At 40.8% G+C, this 22,410-nt stretch overlaps 1 protein-coding gene across 2 annotated transcripts in view; it reads left to right on the top strand.

Moving 5' to 3' along the window:
* LOC124615533 (V-type proton ATPase 116 kDa subunit a1) overlaps positions 1–22,410 on the top strand; it is a 656,071-nt gene that overhangs the window by 627,270 nt on the left and 6,391 nt on the right. The window contains exons 16-17 of one of the 2 annotated variants that reach the window (XM_047143497.1): positions 3,258–3,483; positions 4,267–4,438. In XM_047143497.1, coding sequence (XP_046999453.1) covers positions 3,258–3,483; positions 4,267–4,438 — 398 coding nt within the window. Of the gene's footprint in view, positions 1–3,254; positions 3,484–4,266; positions 4,439–22,410 lie in introns of both variants that reach the window. The other variant, XM_047143496.1, reaches the window with a different exon arrangement.

The following is a 22,410-nucleotide window of genomic DNA, read 5'->3' as shown; positions in this document are numbered from 1 at the left end:
TGGTCTGCCCCGACTCCTCCTACCCTCTACTGCTGAACTCATGAGCCTCTTGGGTAACCTTGCTTCTCCCATGCGTGTAACGTGACCCCACCATCTAAGCCTGTTCGCCCTGACTGCTACATCTATAGAGTTCATTCCCAGTTTCTCTTTGATTTCCTCATTGTGGACACCCTCCTGGCATTGTTCCCATCTACTAGTACCTGCAATCATCCTAGCTACTTTCATATCCGTAACCTCAACCTTATGGATAAGGTAACCTGAATCCACCCAGCTTTCGCTCCCATATAACAAAGTTGGTCGAAAGATTGAACGGTGCACAGATAACTTAGTCTTGGTACTGACTTCCTTTTTGCAGAAGAGAGTAGATCGTAGCTGAGCGCTCACTGCATTAGCTTTGCTACACCTCGCTTCCAGTTCTTTCACTATGTTGCCATCCTGTGAGAATATGCATCCTAAGTACTTGAAACCGTCCACCTGTTCTAACTTTGTTCCTCCTATTTGGCACTCAATCCATTTACATTTCTTTCCCACTGACATTACTTTTGTTTTGGAGATGCTAATCTTCATATCATAGTCCTTACATTTCTGATCTAGCTCTGAAATATTACTTTGCAAACTTTCAGTCGAATCTGCCATCACAACTAAGTCATCCGCATGCACAAGACTGCTTATTTTGTGTTCACGTATCTTAATCTCACCCAGCCAGTCTATTGTTTTCAACATATGATCCATAAATAATATGAACAACAGTGGAGACAGGTTGCAGCCTTGTCTTACCCCTGAAACTACTCTGAACCATGAACTCAATTTACCGTCAACTCTAATTGCTGCCTGACTATCCATGTAAAGACCTTTAATTGCTTGCAAAAGTTTGCCTCCTATTCCATAATCTCGTAGAACAGACAATAACTTCCTCCTAGGAACCCGGTCATATGCCTTTTCTAGATCTATAAAGCATAGATACAATTCCCTGTTCCACTCATAACACTTCTCCATTATTTGCCGTAAGCTAAAGATCTGGTCCTGACAACCTCTAAGAGGCCTAAACCCACACTGATTTTCATCCAGTTGGTCCTCAACTAATACTCGCACTTACCTTTCAACAATACCTGAGAAGATTTTACCCACAACGCTGATTAAAGAAATACCTCTGTAGTTGTTACAATCTTTTCTGTTTCCATGTTTAAAGGTTGGTGTGATTACTGCTTTTGTTCAGTCTGATGGAACCTGTCCCGACTCCCAGGCCATTTCAATTATCCTGTGTAGCCATTTAAGTCCTGACATTCCACTGTATTTGATGAGTTCCGACTTAATTTCATCCACCCCAGCCACTTTATTGCACTGCAATCTATTGACCAATTTCTCCACTTCCTCAAATGTGATCCTATTTCCATCATCATTCCTATCCCATTCTACTTCGAAATCTGAAACATTAACAATCGTATTTTCACCTACATTGAGCAACTCTTCAAAATATTCCCACCATCTGCCCAAGGCATCCACAGGATTCACCAGCAGTTTTCCTGACCTGTCCAAAATACTTGTCATTTCCTTCTTACCTCCCTTTCGAAGACTGCTAATTACACCCCAGAATGGTATCTATGTGATTGGAAAATTGATTGTATCCAGGTCTGCAAATGGTTGTAATAGATCGAAATTAATACCCAAATGTAAAATATTGTACTCTATAACTAGAATAGATGTATAAAAAATTTGATTTTTGCTGTGACTGTATTGCAACTTGTGTACATGCACCAGTACACCTTATATTTGGCTAGAGGTTCAGAATAAATAAAGTCAGTTTCAATATTATTCATGGAAAATTTCTGCAAAAGTGAAGATGACAGGAAGTCCATCTCTTCATTTGTAGAATGTGTTCGGAGACCAAACTAATTTTGCTTTAAATATAACTCTACAATAACTATAATCTTTAACTCTTCTGCTGCATTAATGTGCTCTTTCGGCAAATACAGAGGTGGGAGGAGGTTGTGCACATCAAATGAAACTTAGGTTGCAATTAAAGTGACATTCATCTGATCTGTTTAGTAAATTGGTACTGTTATTAATACTGTGTTTGTTTATGTATAATATTTTTCCCTTGATGCCTGCATTAGTTTTTCTTCTTATATTGGGAACTGCAGTTTGAGCTGCAGTGTGTACTGATTGAGCTGGTCAATTACCTTTATGAAATTTTAATAAAACCATAAAGTAATGGTGCAAAAGGATTCAGCTGTATTATGGCTCTTATTTCACTCTCACAAACCACAATTTCATTGTTGTAAAGATTTCATCTATCTTCTTTGCATAATCTGTTTTATCTTAAAGTACCACTGTACCTCCCTTGTCCACTTTTGCTACTATCACCATATTGTTTTTCACTTCATTTTTTAACTTTCTGAGAGTGTGTGCTGGCCTGTTGTACTTGTGTTTAAAGCCCAAATTGATAGAGTTATCTGAAAACTGAAGTGTCTGACAGTCTGTATTGAACTGACTGCAGTTGAGTTAATTTCCTATTCTGAATAACATGCATGCAATCATGCTGTTGATTTGTATGAAAATTCTCGTAGAATGTAGATACTTCAAGGAGGAAGAAGACCCCTCACCGAAAAGTAGAAGCTTTGAATTGTCGATAAGCACACACGAAAAGAAAGAACTTGCTAGATTCACACACACACACACAGGGAGAGATGATACATGATGTATGAGTATTGAGCTGGTGGGGAACAGCGCATGCTAAAAGTGGGAATGTGAATTGGAAGAGGCTGATAAGATGGAGGAGGGGGAAGGTTGCATGCTGTGACATTGGTTGGTCAAATTTGTTCATAGTCTGACAGAGGCCATTCATCGTGGTGGGTAGCTGGTTGACAGTCCTGTTTTACTTACCTCAACGCCGTCACCATTACTTGATAAATCATTGCACAGAAGACACCCAAGCACTCAAACCTGTACAAAGAAATTAGCATAGTCCTCATGTGAGAAAAATTTACATTTATGTTTTTTTTTTTTAAGTTAATATGTATGTTACCTCAAATTCATGATATTATTAAACGGAGAACAAAGAATTTTGTCAATGCTGATTTAGTATGAGAAATAATGACAACTTTCTCAGAATAGCTTACATGACATGTGGAAGCCTTCGTTGAAAACTGTGATTTTTGAGCACAGGACATTTTCAACCATAAAGCTATTTCTTTAGAATTTATTGTATTGAAATTTGTTCTATAGAAAGATTAATTTGTTTTCTGACTCATCAGCAGGTGTCAGCATCTGAGAATGGTGATGTAAATCAAGGCATTGAACTGCGTCAGGAAAATGAGGAGGTTGGGGCAGTTACTCCAGCAGATGGGCATGATGGCCACGGAGAAGATGATATGACTGAAGTTTTCATTTATCAGTCCATACATACTATAGAGTATATACTCAGCACTATCTCTCACACAGCTTCATATCTGCGACTATGGGCTCTGTCACTTGCACATTCTCGTAAGTACAAAGAAATAGAAATTTGACAGCTTGCGCGCACACGCGTGTGTGCGCGTGGGCATGTGTTTGCACTCTTACTTCACAAGGATTTTTGTATAGGTCATTACACAGTGCCACCTTAAAGTATAATAATGATAAGTAGAAGGACATAATTACATGTTACCATGTTAATAAAATTAAGATAGTACTAAGTTGTAGTATGATGACCATTTTCATATCAGTAAACTGAAGATTATACTGAATTTTGGTATACTGAACGTTTCACATTTAAAAATATGAAGTACAAAATGGTATTTTAAGCAAAGGCAAGTGTAGGTTGGAATATCAACGTTGATGAAAAAGGTAGATTTGCTAGTCACCATAGGGATGACATGTTGAGTTGCAGACTGGTACTACAACAAGACAGTTACATACTGAGCTTTCAGCCAAAGCCTTCTTCAGAAAAGAATGAAAAACACACACATTTTCGGAAGGAAGGCACACCTTATTACCACTATCTCCAGTCTCTCTGCTCAGAAATTGTGTTGTGTGTGTGTGTGTGTTGTGTTTTTTACTTTCTGTTCTGAGACTGGCTTTGCCCAAAAGCTCAATGTGTAACAATCTTTTCGTTGTGCATGTCTGTATCAGTGTGTCATCTTCACAGTGAGTAGCAATCTATCCTTTTCATAACTGTTAAAATAGAACTTTATGTGTAAATATTATTATCTTTTTATTTCAGTACATGTGTTGCAGATTTCTTTGATGATGTGAATAACTTACAAGTACTGCATTGCTTTCTTACAGAGCTTTCTGAAGTGCTGTGGACAATGGTCCTGCGGATGGGGCTGACAGCAGAAGGCTATACCGGTGCAATTATTCTATACATTATGTTCCTAGCTTGGTCTTTCCTCACTGTTGCCATTTTGGTTTTGATGGAGGGTCTCTCAGCATTTCTTCACACACTAAGGCTCCATTGGTATGTACAGCACTCACAAATTTGTAAATTTGCAGTACTTTGAAGTTGTAAACAGCAATAAGAGTCAATGAGAGTAAAATGAAGACTTATTTAGCCTCAGTATTTAATCTGTTAAAGATGTTGGTATGTGTGAGATTTCACTAGGAATAGTAACAACTTTTACTACAGCTTAATAGGAGTCATCTTGATAGAAGTGATTATAAAAACATAAATAATAGGCACTGGTTTATGACCCTACCCTAATGTAACAGAGGAGCTAAAATGGCTTAAAAAACGTGAGAGAAATTAAGGTTCCTGTTGCAAGAGACAGATCTTCATTCTTATCTCAGAATCCTTATGCCTCTATGTTAAGGTGCTGGACCTTGCACAAAAAAATTATCTCTTCTTGTGAGAGAGCTAAGGTTGTATTGCTCTTTTCATCAATGTTGACTATCACACTTCTCATTTTTCTCATCACACACATGTTAACAACAGGAGTTACGACATATAACATTTTCTTGAGTTTATGGCCAACAGAATCAGCTTGTGCACAGTGAGCCTCTGAAATTCTCTCTGCTAATCCCCTTCCCACTCCTTTTTGGACTTGCTGCAGATAGTAAGTTCTAATGTACTGGATGTGCTTTGGGGTGCCTTTTCTGCCTGTATCAGTAGTCTAGTCATTGACAGGCTCATCTAGTTGGGCTAATGTTTCACCATAACTGGGAGTATGCTCGCTCTCCTTCGAAGCTAATGTTCAGTGGTAAATTGTTGCTGATATTCATTTAAATGACCATTTTCTCATCTGAATTTATTTGTCAAATAAATCAGCCTCCAAAAGAAGGCTGGAAAAATTTGATGTTAGCCTGACTAATGAATGCATATAATTTGTAGACACTATGTTATATAAATAAAGAGAGAGATTTTTCTCAGACTAGCAGCTATTTTTATAGTGTGCTTTGTTAAATTTAGCACACGAAAGCATGAATAGCTTTAGTAATTTTGTGTGGACCAACAGGCTGGTGCAAGTCTTTCAGTTTGACGCCACTTTTTGACAACTTGCTTGTTTCTAATCTATCCCAGTAATTCTACTAAGGAAAGGGGACTTACAGTTTAATGTGGAACCTGAACCATGTAGCTTTCCTGGTGAATATTCACACAGTTAAGAGGTTAAGGTTAGGATATATGCAGAATGAAAAAATTCATGGTCCAAGTGGGATTTGATCCTGTGACCTATCTGATTCCAGGCATGTGCTTTACTGTTAGACAGTCAGGCCTGACATGAGTAGTATTAAGCAATTCAGTGATAGTTTTTTGATACTGCATACATATTAAATTCAAATGATTTGCTTATCTTTTAATGTTGCAGTAACTAAACACGCAAGTAAGCAAGCCTAGAGCACTTATTGAGAAAGTAGGTCAGTAGTTACACACAGAGTACAGTGTCAGGCAGAATCCAACACAGTACAGAGTGTCCTGAGAACAGAGTCAAGCAAACATGAGAAAACACAGTAACAGAATGAGGCAGAGTGCACTCCACTCCGGGATTATGTCAAGAAGATAGCTTGTCACTCTGTCGAGGTGACGTTGTCGGTCAGGTGTGCGTGCTGATCCTAGTACGACGCTGCCTTCAATGTTTGATCATGCCGTAGCCTTGCGGCCGGACCATTGATGCTCTGCACCAGTGCAGGCAAGTTGAATGATGACAGTTCGCACCAGCACCTCCTGTCCTGCCCTGTTATGGTAGTGGCCACCTAGGTGCCAATATGACAGGCGTGGTAGCAATGGTTCACCACAGTCTTCTGTCCTTCAAGGAATGACTGTGAGATGGTACAACACTGGCTTCCATCCCTCATAGTGTGGGACACCAGATGGTACCCATGAAAGTAACATCAATGTCCTTCTGAACACCATGGATGGGTGCTTTCATTGTGGACAGAAGCTCCCTGTTGGCCGCAACCAATGTGTACTGTATTTTACGGGCTGTAAGACACTGTGGTCTGTAAGGTGCACCTTAATTTTTAAGCAATTTAAAAAACAACCCTTTTGCCATTTTTATTATTAGATTGTAAAGCCAGACTAAAACAAAATTCCTAATTTATATTACAGAACTGACCTTTAAAATCCTTGAAAATCAACATCTAAACTTACTTCTTCTTATTTTTCTTATTGTTGCCACTGTTGAAATGTCATGTGGCTAGGGCCTCCCGTCGGGTAGACTGTTCGCCTGGTGCAGGTCTTTCGATTTGACGCCACTTTGACGACCTGCGCGTCGATGGGGATGAAATGATGATGATTAGGACAACATAACACCCAGTCCCTGAGCGAAGGAAATCTCCGACCCAGCCGGGAATCGAACCCGGGCCCTTACGATTGACAGTCTGTCATGCTGACCACTCAGCTACCGGGGGCGGGCATTCCCACTGTTGTCCTCTTCGTATATAAGGTGGTCTCCACTGCCATCGAGAGCATTACTTGTACCATATGGTTTGAAAGATTTAACAATAATGTCTCCTCTCACTCTAGACCATTAATGTTTTATCCATTGACACACTTGTTCCATTGTAGTTCATTTTAAAGCTCCCTTGAGTGTGAATTCATGTTGGGTTTCACCCATCAGCCATTTGTACCATTCTTCTCTCATATACACTATAAATGGTTCATTTATTGAGACATCAAGATGTTGCATTTGTGAAGTAAGTCATCCCGGAATAACAGCAAGCTCTGTATTTCCCTGTCTCAATTTCTCTTTCATAGAATTTTTCGAATGACTACTAAACTGATCTAGCACAAGAAGAGAACTCTTCTTCAATTACACACCTTTCCTTCTCTCCGACACTCTATTAATCCATAATTGCATATCAGCCTCAACCATCCAACCCTCGTCATGTACATGAACTTGGCAGTATTTCAGATTATTTTGCCATCGTTTTGTGCTGGCTAATGATCAATGGATTAAGTTTAGTACTTTCAGCACAAGATGAAAGGACAACAGTATAGTGCATTGTTTCATGTCCATTTGTTTTTGTAGCTGCGGTTTGAGCAACTTTCATGGCAACAGTTCTGTCACTCGGCACATCAAACATTGGAGGAATTTCACCCATATTCGCTGTTTGGCTTATTTCCACACAGGTTTTCTTTTGATGTTGAATAATAAAGCAATGGACAGATAGTATCTTCTCTTCATACTCATACGGCATTTTATGAGATATTTTGGTTGTGGTCCGCATGCTAAGTCCATGGCGTTTCATAAAGCTGTAGCACCAACCAACTCCACCCTTAAAGTCTGTTAAGTTCCACTGTAGCACTAGCTTATGGGCGTGTATTTGAATCATTTTTGTATTAATTCCAATGCCATTTTAACAGTGTTCTTGAATCCATTTCAGTAGGTCATCTCCTAGTTTTGGCCATTCTGCATTCAGTCCTTTATTTGCACATTTAATCTTCCTCATTTTTTTCTGTTGGTGGAGTGCCGAAATGCTGCTCAGCTGATCTGTTCCCATGTTCCTCTGCATAGGCTATTACTTTCAGTTAATAGGCAATATCATATGAATACCTTTTATCTTTTTCCATTACGAAACTAGCTATTAACAAAAATGTTGTACTATTACTGATAACGCAAACTAGTACTGTACACTGCAATGACACATCATAGGTGAGACAGTGTTCTGGGTTTGTGATGATGTGGTGGGAGGGAGACAGTGTTAGCAAGGTTGTGAATGCCCATAACTCATGTTTGTTGCATCAGTGTACTACTGCTTCTAGTTGAATCCAATGTGCCATATAGAGATAGGTTTCCCACAATATCGAATATATGACCATTTTTAAGATGGGCAGCAAATTTCAATCAAACACAGGACATTTTTATATTAATTTCGAGTATAAGATGCACCAAATTTTTGAGACAATTTTTACAAGAAAAAGTGCATCTGGTAGTCCATGAAATACAGTACAGCTGGAAGTGGCTGTGGCAGTGAAGACCCTGTCATGGGCAGATGCCCAATTGTGTGGAACCAACCACAGGGGCGTTCTGATACTGAAACTAGATCCGTGTGGACATCCAGTGCCTTGGGGGCGAGAGGAGAAACTGGCTGAGACAGTAATTGTGAACCAACCAGTTTCCCTGCCTGTCACAGAAGCTCCTTAGAACCCAGGAACTTTCAATTCGCCAGGAAAAGTTAAGGTCTCACAACCCAGGAACTGTTTCTCGTGCAGAAGGCTGGAAAAAATATCAGCTGAGGATGTGGTTGACAAGGAGGCACGAGGTTGGGCCAAACACAGAGCAGGTGCTCCCACAGAATTGAGGTGAACCCAAAAACTCAGACTTCAAGCAGGAGGAAGGCTTGAGAGGTGTGTGCGAAGAGAAGTGGAGGCTGGTCATCCACCTGCAGGTGTAGTTGGTTTCGATGGAAGGACACCAGTATGTCCTCCACTTGTAGTGTGAGAACTCACCGAAACCCTGACCATGGATGACCACCAGAATACAGTGCTCATGACACCCAAAAGTGCAAGCCCTGACGGGGGGCCTCCAGCGTGTAGCGTGGAGATGGAGGTGATCTGGGTGGGTGTGGGTAGGCAGCAGGAGGTGCAGCGCCATATGCAGCTGATGCCCGTACAGCAGTTCAGACAGGTTCTTCTTACCAATCGGCATCGGCCTGTATGAACTGAGAAAACATCTGAGTGCTTCTGCCTTGACGGTGTCTCTGATGTGCTCCTTGAAAGCTCTTCATCAGCATTCTGAAAGACTATACGAGGGGGGACCCAAAAGAAACTGGACTCCGAGGGCGCTGCCACTCGTAGACGTAGTGCAGGGTTCTCACGCTAGATGGTGTTAGTAGAGAACTTCATGAAACAGCTGCGCAGACGGCGTCAGTGTAGAGCTGAACGTGCAAGTGTGGTATTGTGTTTCTCTGACTGTTGGCGAGTTACCTCTGCGAAGTCGTTATGGCAACTTTAAAGAACAAAGAGTGTGTGTGAAATTTTGTTTCCTGCTTAAAAAAACTGCAACGGAGACACACCAAATGCTTCAGGAAGCTTTCCAGGAGGACGCTATGAGCCGCACACAGGTTTTCGAGTGGTTTGGGCGCTTTAAACGTGGTGAGACGTGTGTTGAAGACCGAGCTCATTCTGGAAGCCCTTCAACATCGCAAAATGAGGAGAACATTGAAAAGGTCCGCCAAAAGATCAACGAGGATCGTCGCCAAATGATCGACCAAATTTCAGCAGAGACAGGAATCAGTTGGAGCTTGTGCCAGCAGATTTTGAGTCAGGATTTGCACATGAGACATGTTGCTGCTAAATTTGTTCCGTGCCTTCTCACACAGGAGCAAAAACCATCCACCTGAATCTGTGTCAGGACTTGAAAACAAAGATTGCATGTGATCCAAACTTCTTGAACGAAGTCATTACAGGGGATGAGAGTTGGTGTAACAGGTATGACCCAGAAACCAAGCAAGTGTCAAGCCAGTGGAGGACTCCCACCTCTCCCAGACCAAAAAAAGCAAGGCAAGTGAGGTCAAATGTGAAGACGATGAGATATATATATATATATATATATATATATATATATATATATATATATATATATATATATATATATATATAATTTTTTTTTTTTTTTTTATGTTCGTGGAATTGTGCATTGGGAATTCGTACCCCCTGGCCAGACTGATAACCGGCACTTTTACTTGGATGTTTTGAGGCGTCTGTGAAAGGATGTGAGGAGGAAACGCCTGGAACTTTGGCGATCAGGTGACTGGTTTCTGCATCACGACAACGCTCCAGCACACACGGCCTTAAGAGTGACCCACTATTTGGCATCTCAGAGGTGGTCTGTCATTCCCCACGCTCCGTATTCGCCGGACCTAGCCCCGTGCAACTTTTTCCTATTTCCACGAATGAAAAAAACACTAAAAGGGGAGCATTAAGACGATGTGGAGGCGATGAAAACAGCTTCGCAAAGGGCACTGGACAATATCAAATTTGAAGAGTTCCAAACATGATTCCAACAATGGGAAAAGAGACTTGACAAGTGCATCACATACGATGGAGAGTATTTTGAAGGTGACTGAAGTAATTTTTTAAAAAGGTTCATTAATAAATTTCTTATGACAACAATCTGGTTTCTTTTGGGTCCCCCCTCGTACAAGGTTCCTTTTAACTGAAAAGCAAGTGAAATAAAATTTCGGCTATTATCCATCACCCAGGTGTGGAGGAGGCCTTCTATGGAGACGATCTGTGTCAAGGCCACACTATCAGTTTCCCATCATGGAACAGAAGTTTAGAATGTATGGACATCAGGAGTAGGCATCTATAACAGTTGATCAATTTGCACCCAAAAGGAGCTTCAGAATCCATTTAGATGCTCTCCTTGGCTATGAAGTTTCCGGCCACAGTGAGTAACATTCCAGTTGCCTGCAAACTTTGGACTAGCAGCAATTAAATGTGTATGTCTATCAGACATGTCCGAAAGAACAGACACCATTTTTGCTCCAGCAGCCATTATGGACATCGATGGGAAAAGATGAAAATTTGTCATGGAGCAGGATTTGAACCCAGGTCTCCTGCTTACTAGGCAGATGCTCTGACCACTCCCCCCCTCCCCAATATAGTTCGTTGTGGCGGACATCACAAGACATCCAGACATCCGTTTAAATTGATGATTTCTTGAATCAGTTTTTTTTATTACAGAGGGCACGCAGCCCTCTGACCGAACACGCTGAACTACCTTGCTGGCGAGCACTGAACCATCCGGGCAGAGTGGTCATTGGTACTGCATGACCACCCTAACATGACTCCCATCAGATACCCGTGTCTCCAAGAACAAGCACTACATATATGTACACAATTAAGATGAGACAGGCAATGTCTCTTCAGCGCAGATGCACTCCATGATTGAACGCTTACAGGAATTGGCGAAATTGTCATCAGTATGGGGGACAAGGGGCACATTTATAGTGTGTGGATAAGTTGAGAATTTGGGTCTAATGGGAGGCTGCTTGATCTGATATCCCTTGTGGACAGTCATAGGTATAAGCCAGTTATTTCATACACACACAGGCAAAGCTTGCATGTGACTGTTGCACTTTCAAGCGACATGTGAGGTGTTTCCAGTACTTATTACAAAGGCTGCTGAAAGAGGAAAAACTACCAAGGTACTACACTACAGTATCTGTGTCATGTGGTAAGGTACTCTCACAAGATTTGAATTTAATTTATGACTAATGTTTGTACCTTACCATTAGACTTTAGTCATACACATGCCTATGTATTGTTGCACTCTTGTCGAATTAATATTGCTGACATAGCATTGATTAAAGAATAAAATTATTGTCCTTTGTTTGACATTCAAATTTTGATGTCTTGAGATGAACATACCACTTAACTTATAGCTTGTGTCAATCTCATGAGCCTTCTGCTTTTACATGTGTGTGCATGGTAAAGTACAAGTTTTAATTATTAATGTTCACTCGAGGTGGCCAGAAAGAGTAGGTGACAACAACTGCAAATGAAAAATTGTGTCTCAATGCAGGGTATTTAATAGGGAGTGGACAAATACATACTTTTTGTACTATACAGTGGTAAAGTGCTTTGTTTGGTTTGTTGTGAACCAATTGCAGCTGTTAAAAGAATATAATATCTGATGTCATTTTGAATCAAAGCATGCTGATTTGGTGAAGACAGATGATAACGAGAGGAAAATTGAGGCATTGAATTTGGTAAAAATCTTTGTCTAGTCAACAGCAATTTTTGAAGAAAGGAAAGACAGAGAGTGAAGTGGCTGCAAAAGTAAAATTCTTAATTTCTAAAGAAACTGCTGCCACTGGAAAAACTTTTATGGAGGGTGATTTCTTTAAAAAAAAAAAGGGGGGGCATGATGATCATTGTATCAGAACTATGTCCAAAAAAAAAAAATCAAATTTCTGAGAGCATAAGCTTGTCCAGGATGACAATTCAAGAAAAGTGTGTGATATTTCTACTAACCTTCATGACCAGTTAAGAAAGAAATCTGAAGAATTCAAGTACTACTCATTAGCTGTGGATGACAAAACTGACAGAAATGATACTGCACAGCTTTTAGTTTTCAGCTGTGGTGTTGATAACAATATCAATATCACAGAGGAACAGGCTGGATTCTGTTCTGTGTAAGGGCGAACAACCGGTGGAGACATCTTTAATGAAGTGAAAGAATTCGTCATGAAGAAACTGGGTTTCAGTTTTGAAAATATTGTGGCCATTTGCATCAATGAAGCAACTTTTATGTGTGGGAATAAGATTGGTGCAGTATCACTGCTGGAAAAATTGCCAGAAAAACATTAATCAAATTCCATTATATTATTCATCAACAAGTATTACACAGCAAAGTTCTGGTATACAACCATACCATGTCAGCTGTGATTTCTATTATCAGCTGCATCCAATCAAGAGGGCTTAAACACTGCACATTTCATGCATTTCTGTGGCAAAAATTTGGGGATGTATTGAATCATATGGACGTTTGATGGCTAAGTCGTGAGAAAGTACTGCAGCACTTTTTTGGAGTAAGAGTGGAAATGATCCAAAGAACTTTCCTGAATTGAAAAATAAAAACTGGATCAGTGACCTACGTTCTCCCTAATATGACAGCTCACTTATGTGAGCTGAACTTAAAACTACATGGAAAGTTACTGTTTATTTTCAATCTGCTGGTAACAGGATGTACTTTCAAAATGAAAATTGCACTCTTCAGATACCAACCATTGAAAAGACACATGACCCATTTTCATACTTGCAAAATAATTTCATCAGATAAACATGCTGTGCTAGGAAGGAAATTTTCTCATTTGAGATTGAATTGACTGAAGAATTCGGCAAGAGGTCTGCATTGTCAAAAGAAGAGGAAATCATGTTCAAAGTAGTTGAAGATACTTTTTCTGTAATCCCAGCAGATACACCTGTGGGCTTACAACGGAAGATAATATAAATTCAGTGTTCTCCGATTTATAAAACCAAGCACAGGGAATGTGGTCTTCTTGATTTTTATAAAAACTTGGACAAAAATAAATTTACTAACCTAAGAGATGCAGCAATAAAAGCATTCAGCATGTTTGGCAGCACTTATATATGTAAATAAAACTTTTTTTGTTTTGAACTCAAATAAAAGCAAATTTCACTCTTATTTAATTGATGAACATCTAGAGCACATGCTAAAAACTTCAACCTCAGATATGACTCCAGACTTTGAAAAACATATAGCTGACATGAGATGCAATGTCTCACATTAAAGGTTTGTTTAAATTTATTATTTTTTCATACGGTTTGCGTAAGTAATAGTTTGGCATACTAGTATGCTACTAAAACAGTTATTCTTTACTGTCATTAAATGTTTCAATAAAATTATCTTGCAAATAATGCGTTTCTTCAGAAGTTCTAAAATAAATTTTATGTAGTTTTACTAAGTTTTTTTTTCTTCTTTTTGCTGCTTGTGTTACCTTTATTTATACAGTATGACAACCATTTCTATGTCACATAAATTTTATGTAGTTTCGCCATTTTTTATTTTTTTTATTTTTGTTTATTTATTTATTTGCTGCTTGGCGTTACCTTTATTTATACAGTACAACAGCTATTTCTATGTTACGTATCAGCAGAAGTATGTAATAAAATAATAATTAGTAATTGTAATAGCGACTAATTTTTATTGATTTTTAAACATTGTATTCAACACAGTTGACTAAGAAGTTTACTGTGACCCACACTTTAGATTATAGTTTTGGTTTGGCTGTGGACTACTTTTGAGTTGTGCAGCCCTGCCATAGGGCATGTTGACTCCAAGTACTTACTGTGACTTCTAGCATAATGATAGTTGTAGATATGCCTCTGACAGATCCAGTTTTGAAAAATACTGTCCTCTTGCCAGTTTTGTCATCAGTTCTGGATGCAGGGTGGCGTTGACCATAGACTATGCATTAATCGTTACCTAGAAATCGCTGCAAAGACAGACCTTACCGGCTGGTTTCTTGATAGTCACTAAAGGCATAGCCCATTGGGTATATGATACAGGTTCAAAGATATCCAAGGCAGTCAACCTGTTGAGTTCTTCATTTACATGGTCACAAAGTGCAAGTGGCAATAGCTTGGCTCTGAAGAAACAAGGTTGTGCCATAGGTTTAACAGTAATGTGCACCATAACATGCGTGGCCTTACCTAACCCATGTGAAAAAAATACCTGAAAATTCCTTGCAAAGTTCATCCAAACCAAGCAAATTTTCTGTAAAAGTGCTGTCCTCTGCAAGGAAAGTCAATGGGCAGGTCAGAACTTTGCATGCTGTCTCCACTGTAAAATGTCCAAGTGTAGGGATTTGTTGTCTATTATTATGGACAAGATGTTGCAAGGTAGGAGACAATGGAGGGAGTCAATGTGCAGAGACATGTTGAGAATTAATAAGCAATTCTACCATCCCTGTATCCGCTTATAACTTTAGGGTGTCCCATTAATACACACATAATCAAACAGCGTGTTAGAAACAGTCACAAGATTGTCACATGCAAGGCTGATAATGTTAATATTTATAGACTGAGGGGACTAAGTCATAGCTGGAGCTGACTGTATGTTGCATCCCATCACACTGTGTCAAGAAGTCTAATGCTTAGATAGGCTGGTAGGTCATGTTGAACGAAACAAGCAGGGCGGGAAGGCAGGGGCTAGCAGGAACCAGTCCACCACGCATGTGTTTATGTTGAGCGTGGCAGCCAACTGTGCTGCACCACAGCAATGTCTGCTTCCAAAGTTGTGCTGGAACACAAGTGCCAAGTTGACAGTGGCCACGTCTGCCCAGGAATCCAACTGACAGCTGGTCACATGAGAAACTTGAAACAGTTGTGCTACAGGGAGGACTTATCCCAAGCTAGAATCTTCAAGTTGCAGCACCTGTTCATCTACATCTACATCTACATCTACATCCATACTCCGCAAGCCACCTGACGGTGTGTGGCGGAGGGTACCCTGAGTACCTCTATCGGTTCTCCCTTCTATTCCAGTCTCATATTGTTCGTGGAAAGAAGGCTTGTCGGTATGCTTCAGTGTGGGCTCTAATCTCTCTGATTTTATCCTCGTGGTCTCTTCGTGAGATATACATAGGAGGGAGCAATATACTGCTTGACTCCTCCGTGAAGGTATGTTCTCGAAACTTTAACAAAAGCCCGTACCGAGCTACTGAGCGTCTCTCCTGCAGAGTCTTCCACTGGAGTTTATCTGTCATCTCCGTAACGCTTTCGCGATTGCTAAATGATCCTGTAACGAAGCGCGCTGCTCTCCGTTGGATCTTCTCTATCTCTTCTATCAACCCTATCTGGTATGGATCCCACACTGCTGAGCAGTATTCAAGCAGTGGGTGAACAAGCGTACTGTAACCTGCTTCCTTTGTTTTCGGATTGCATTTCCTTATGATTCTTCCAATGAATCTCAGTCTGGCATCTGCTTTACCGATGATCAACTTTATGTGATCATTCCATTTTAAATCACTCCTAATGCCGACTCCCAGATAATTTATGGAATTAACTGCTTCCAGTTGCTGACCTGCTATTTATTAGCTTAATTATAAGGGATCTATCTTTCTATGTATTTGCAGCACATTACACTTGTCTACATTGAGATTCAATTGCCATTCCCTGCACCATGCGTCAATTCGCTGCAGATCCTCCTGCATTTCAGTACAATTTTCCATTGTTACAACCTCTCGATACAACACAGCATCATCTGCAAAAAGCCTCAGTGAACTTCCAATGTTATCCACAAGGTCATTTATGTATATTGTGAATAGCAACGGTCCTATGACACTCCCCTGTGGCAAACCTGAAATCACTCTTACTTCGGAAGAGAATGACATGCTGCGTTCTGTTATCTAGGAACTCTTCAAGAAACACAGCGTCTACCTGTGAACCCATGTCTATGGCCCTCTGAGTCTCGTGGACGAACAGCACGAGCTGTGTTTCACACGATCGTCTTTTTCGAAACCCATGCTGACTCCTACAGAGTAGATTTCTAGTCTCCAGAAAAGACATTATACTCGAACATAATACGTGTTTCAAAATTCTACAACTGATCGATGTTAGAGATATTGGTCTATAGTTCTGCACATCTGTTCGACGTCCCTTCTTGAAAATGGGGATGACCTGTGCCCTTTTCCAATCCTTTGGAATGCTACGCTCTTCTAAAGACCTCTGGTACACCGCTGCAAGGAGGGGGGCAAGTTCCTTCGCATACTCTGTGTAAAATCGAACTGGTATCCCATCAGGTCCAGCGGCCTTCCCTCTTTTGAGCGATTTTAATTGTTTCTCTATCCCTCTGTCGTCTATTTCGATATGTACCATTTTGTCATCTGTACGACAATCTAGAGAAGGAACTACAGTGCAGTCTTCCCCTGTGAAACAGCTTTGGAAAAAGACATTTAGTATTTCGGACTTTAGTCTGTCATCCTCTGTTTCAGTATCATTTTGGTCACAGAGTGTGTGGACATTTTGTTTAGATCCACCTACCGCTTTGACCAAAATTTCTTAGGATTTTCTGCCAAGTCAGTACATAGAACATTACTTTCGAATTCATTGAACGCCTCTCACATAGCCCTCCTCACACTACATTTTGCTTCGCGTAATTTTTGTTTGTCTGCAAGGCTTTGGCTATGTTTATGTTTGCTGTGAAGTTCCCTTTGCTTCCACAGCAGTTTTCTAACTCGGTTGTTGTACCACGGTGGCTCTTTTCCATCTCTTACGATCTTGCTTGGCACATACTCGTCTCACGCATATTGTACGATGGTTTTGACTTTGTCAACTGATCCTCAACACTATCTGTACTTGAGACAAAACTTTCGTGTTGAGCCATCAGGTACTCTGTAATCTGCTTTTTGTCACTTTTGCTAAACAGATAAATCTTCCTACCTTTTTTAATATTTCTATTTACGGCTGAAATCATCGCTGCAGTAACCGCTTTATGATCGCTGAGTCCCTGTTCTGCGTTAACTCTTTCAAATAGTTCGGGTCTGTTTTGTTACCAGAAGGTCTAATATGTTATAGCCACGAGTTGGTTCTCCATTTAACTGCTCAAGGTAGTTTTCAAATAAAGCACTTTAAAAAATTTCACTGGATTCTTTGTCCCTGCCACCCGTTATGAATGTTTGAGTCTCCCAGTCTATATCCGGCAAATTAAAATCTCCATCCAGAACTATAACATGGTGGGGAAATCTACTCGAAATATCTTCCAAATTATCCTTCAGGTGCTTAGCCACAACAGCTACTTAGCCAGGGGGCCTATAGAGACATCCAATTACCATGTCTGAGCCCGCTTTAACCGTGACCTTCACTCAAATTATTTCACATTTTGGATCTCCGTCAATGTCCTTAGATACTATTGCACTTCTTATCGCTAGAAACATGCCTCCCGCTTCACTGTCCAGCCTGTCTCTGTGGTATACATTCCAATCTGAGTTTAAGATTTCATTACTGTTTACATCTGCTTTCAGCCAACTTTCTGTCCCTAGTACTATATGGGCGTTGTGACCGTTTATTAATGTTGGTGGACCTCTTTATCATGAGTCAATCTAATGACAGCATCCCTAACCATACTACCAGCACAAGACTGCTTAGATTGAGAAGCAACAAAACAGCAGTTTTTGATTAAGACCTTGCAACTCCGTAGCCTAAGCCTGGTACTAATGGTGGAGCTGCTTTCTGCACTGATAAAATTCCACTCTCATGGAAATAACATGAGTATGCCAGTAATAGTAATTGGCATCGATTACCTTGAAGGTGTTCCTCGTATGTCTCCCAGCCCTAAGCAAGCTCATCAAAGGTGGGGAAAGGAGGCGGGTGAGCCAGATTGCTGAGGCCTTTCTAATAGGCAGGACTACTTGTTCCTGCTGTTGCAGCTTGAGAAGCCTCTGACTTTCCAGTTGCTGCAGTAAAATTTTTGAAGTACAGTCTCTAAGGATGCACCTGATGACATCGCCAAATAGACGAAAAACACACATGAATGTTCCACTGTGCTTGTCGCCACTTGTGTGGTAACTACACACACAAATAAGTGCACTCCTAGAGCATAAATCACTTATTGAGAAAATAGTGTAGCAGTTCCATACACAGTCAGAGTACAATGCCACGCCAAGTCCAAAACAGTGCAGAGTGCCTCAAGAGCAGAGTCAAGTTAATATGAGTAAACACAATAACTGAATGAGATCAGGTGCACTTCGCTTGGGGATCATATCAGGTATGCTGTTTGTCAGTCCCTCGAGGTGACACTGTTGGTTGGCTGTGTGCATCAGTTCCAATACAATAGTGCCTTCAACGTTCAGTCTTGTTGCCACCTTTTGGACAGACCTGCACTTCTGAGTGCCAGCTCAGGCGAGTTGAATCATGATGGTTCGCGCCAGCACATCACGTACTGTTATTATAGCAGCTGCTGAGGTCCGTGTATGATAAATGTGACAAGATAGCGTTACCACAAATGTATTTGTATTGTGTACATGTTTATGTAATGAAGGTTCATTCTGCTTTTTGATGAAATCCATGGAACATGGTGAATGAATTGAAATCAAGGGTGTTTGTTAGCCCTTTGAGACACTAGGGAAGATGGTGGCATTTCCAGCTGAGTGAGCAAAATTGATGTTAATCATTAACTAGATCAATAAAAATTGACACTTTATTAATTTGAATCATACATTTACCAACTGTTACATCAAAATGTGAACTCCTGTCAGGAGGATTTTCAACACACAAGAAAAGTTGCAGGTACTGGCTGTAATCGGGAGTGAGATAGAGGGTGGTTATACTTTAACTTTTGCTACTTGAGAGGGCCACCATAAAAAAAAAGTGATCATAGGACAATGAAACTACGTTGAAACATTTGAAAGGACATGTGCTAGAGAAATAACAACTAAACCACTGAAAGAAACACTTACGATTTCTGTAGAAGTGTATGTTATTTGATAATTGCAAACCATGTTTACATTCCAGGTTACAAACATTTCTCAATGTGATGACCACCTGGATACAAGACAGCCTGAAACCTAACTAGAAATACCATTTCACAATTGTTTTCAGCACTTTTAAAATGGTGGCTCACAGAATGTTAAGCTGACACGATACAGCTCTTGCACTGCTTGGAGATTGCATATTGTGTCTAGTATTCTCAGCCATGGCAACAGTAACTTCAACAACAATTTGTGGTGCAATTGGCTGTCAGCCTCTTCCTGGAGCAATTCCCAAATCGTCAGTTAATTCAAATTTCAAAATCATTTTCTTCAGCCCGATGCAGAAAATGGACTTCTCAGTATTTCTTTAATGCATTGATACTCATGAATAGCAGCACCTCTATTGCTATTGTTTTGATAAAACAGCTTTAGGAGTAAAGCTCTGCTCACCTTTTCCAGATCCTATTGATTATGGGCAACTGTAATGCATACCAATGCTTTTATTTCAACCCTACGCAGCTGTACCAGTACTGGCACCTAACAGCAGTCACGATAATATCCTGCAGCACACAGTCTGAACATCATTCCTATGAAGTTTGACATCCAGGTGGTAAATAGTTTCCATCTACAGTCACTCAGGTAGCGAAAGTGTAATTATAACCACCTTGTAGCTTTAATAGGCCCCACAGATACTGCACTGACAGTAATGGACATTATATGATTATATTTCCTGTATTTTCACATGTACCTAGCACCAAGCCATTTATTAACACCCTCCCAGGGTAGAAGGGGGGAGGGGGGAGGCGCATTGAGTCCTTGCTTGGCCACCATTGGCCCCCCCCCCCTCCCTTTTACAGCACTACTTCCCTTTCTGTGCTGCAAGTCTATCTGTATCCTATTTCCTTTTTTTTTCCTCTCTACCTTTCCACTGGATGATATTCTTGGTACCAATTGTGCTTGATTCTGATCTGTGTTTTGGACACTCGTTTTCTTACCTTCCGTCCTTCTATAGCTTTTCAATATTAATTATATGCTCCCCTAGTTGGGTGTGACTTCCTACCCCTTTTCTAAATTTTACAGACGTGCAGATCATGCAAGGAAGGTCACCTAGTGTGGTGTATATTCCACTTTTTGTGCTTTTATATCTTTGTGCCCTTCTTTCTGGTAGTGGTACTATCTATGACGAAAACCCAGCACAGTAACCATTCCATTGTGGGGATTTCGACAAGTACCTGCACAGTGCAGGGATCACATTGTTGGTGCCTGAGCTGGAAACTCCCCATGCAAGCGAAGGAATATGTGGCCACCATAGCTGGGGCACGGGGACTCCAGGACAATGTGTACTGGCCAGGTTACTGTTGCTGTGGGTGGGTGGTGCCAGTGGGGAGAGCTCCCATTCAGAGTGGATGGTACCAAGGCAGAGGACTTGCACATGGAGCAAATTAAACTGTCTTCTGCTGGTGGCCACAAGGCCCCAACAGTCTCTTCAGAAGCTAAGTCATATTACAATTCGTAGAAGAATGACCCCAAAATGTTCCTTTTCCTGGCTATGGCGTGGGAGGAACATTGGGCTCAAAGATAAGGTGACAAATACTTCCCCCAATGTGTGGTTTGTTCTAGGGTGGATGGGGATTCTTTTTTGACTACAGAATTATTTTTCTTCATAGAACATCTCAAGGACAGGTTTGGGGATGTGGCAGCAATTTCAAAAGTGAAAAGTGGCTCCATTCTGTTTAAAATGGTCTTCCGTGCTTAGTCTCAGGTGCTGCTCGCCTGCGACAAGCTGGGTGGCATACCTGTAACTATAACCACTCCCCATAAAAGTCTGAATATGGTACAGATTATCATTTTCCACAGAGATCTCCTTTTCACAGAGTACTGGCAAGTTGCATGCCAATTTGGAGCCACGAGGTGTGCGTTTTGTCTGGTGTGTCCATTGGGAACCAAAAGGCAACAGAGTGGGTACTGGAGCCATCCTCTTGGCCTTCCAAGGTGACTCGTTGCTTTAGAAGGTATATCATTGTGATACCAAACAGTATATTTCTCCTCCTGTGCAGTGTTTCAGTGCGTGTAATTTGGCCACATGTTCTCACATTGAAACGCCAGCCCAATCTGTAGTACTTGTGCCCATCACTTGCACACAAACATTTTTTGAGCATGTCCCCACATCTGTGTCAACTTCCGGGAGCACCATTCCTCCGGTTCACAAGACTGCACCGTTTTCAAATGGGAAAAGAAAATCCAGGATTACAAGACTCATGACTGCTTCACGTATCAAGAAGCCATAAAGAAATACAATCTTCTACATGCTACACATGAGACAATGCTGTATGCTACTGCTATAACATCATCATCCTTTTTAGTGACTGTGCCATCGACCTCCATGTCTTCTACATTTAGCGCTCAGAGCCACTCAACTGCACCCTCTACCCTGCTGGTTGGTTGTACTTCTCCAATTGGTTCGTCTACACCCCCTTTGAGAGTATCAGCTCCCTATCCATTGGGGACCAGCCAGAGAAGCAATGCTCTCCTGTGGCACCCCTTACGAGGAAAGAATTCCTCAGGGTGCTTCCTTCCCAGGACACTGCTGGCCTGCAACTGGAGGCCAGCAGGTGGCTGAAGGAGCCACAAGAGGAGGTGACATACCATGTGCCAGTTAAAAAGCTTTTATATAACAATGAGATTGGGGAGAGGGAAGCCAAAGTAATGGTTTCTGGTTTCTCTAAAACTGAAAGCATATTTATTGCCACTTTGTGTGCTGATACAAGGAATTTGTCCACTGCTATGCAGTTCAGTGGACACGTTGGCATCCCCATTGCAAACACCCCTCCTGTTATGAGTGATAGGTGATACATACATGGATGCTCAACATACATGCGTAATACATTCATAAGAAGTAATTACACATGGAGGAATTTCAGAGAAGTGTTTAAGCAGCAGCTAAGATTTTCTTTGGTAGGATTTCCTGCTTTAACATAACAAGAAATACTGCTGATTTTTGTAAAACATAACATTTGGCTTACTCAGGTAGCCAGATTAATCCAGCATGAAGTC

Source organism: Schistocerca americana, chromosome 5, assembly GCF_021461395.2.
Source record: "Schistocerca americana isolate TAMUIC-IGC-003095 chromosome 5, iqSchAmer2.1, whole genome shotgun sequence".
Taxonomy (NCBI): Eukaryota; Metazoa; Arthropoda; class Insecta; order Orthoptera; family Acrididae; genus Schistocerca; species Schistocerca americana.
Note: the sequence above shows the minus strand (reverse complement) of the source record. Positions and strands in the feature narration are given on the sequence as shown.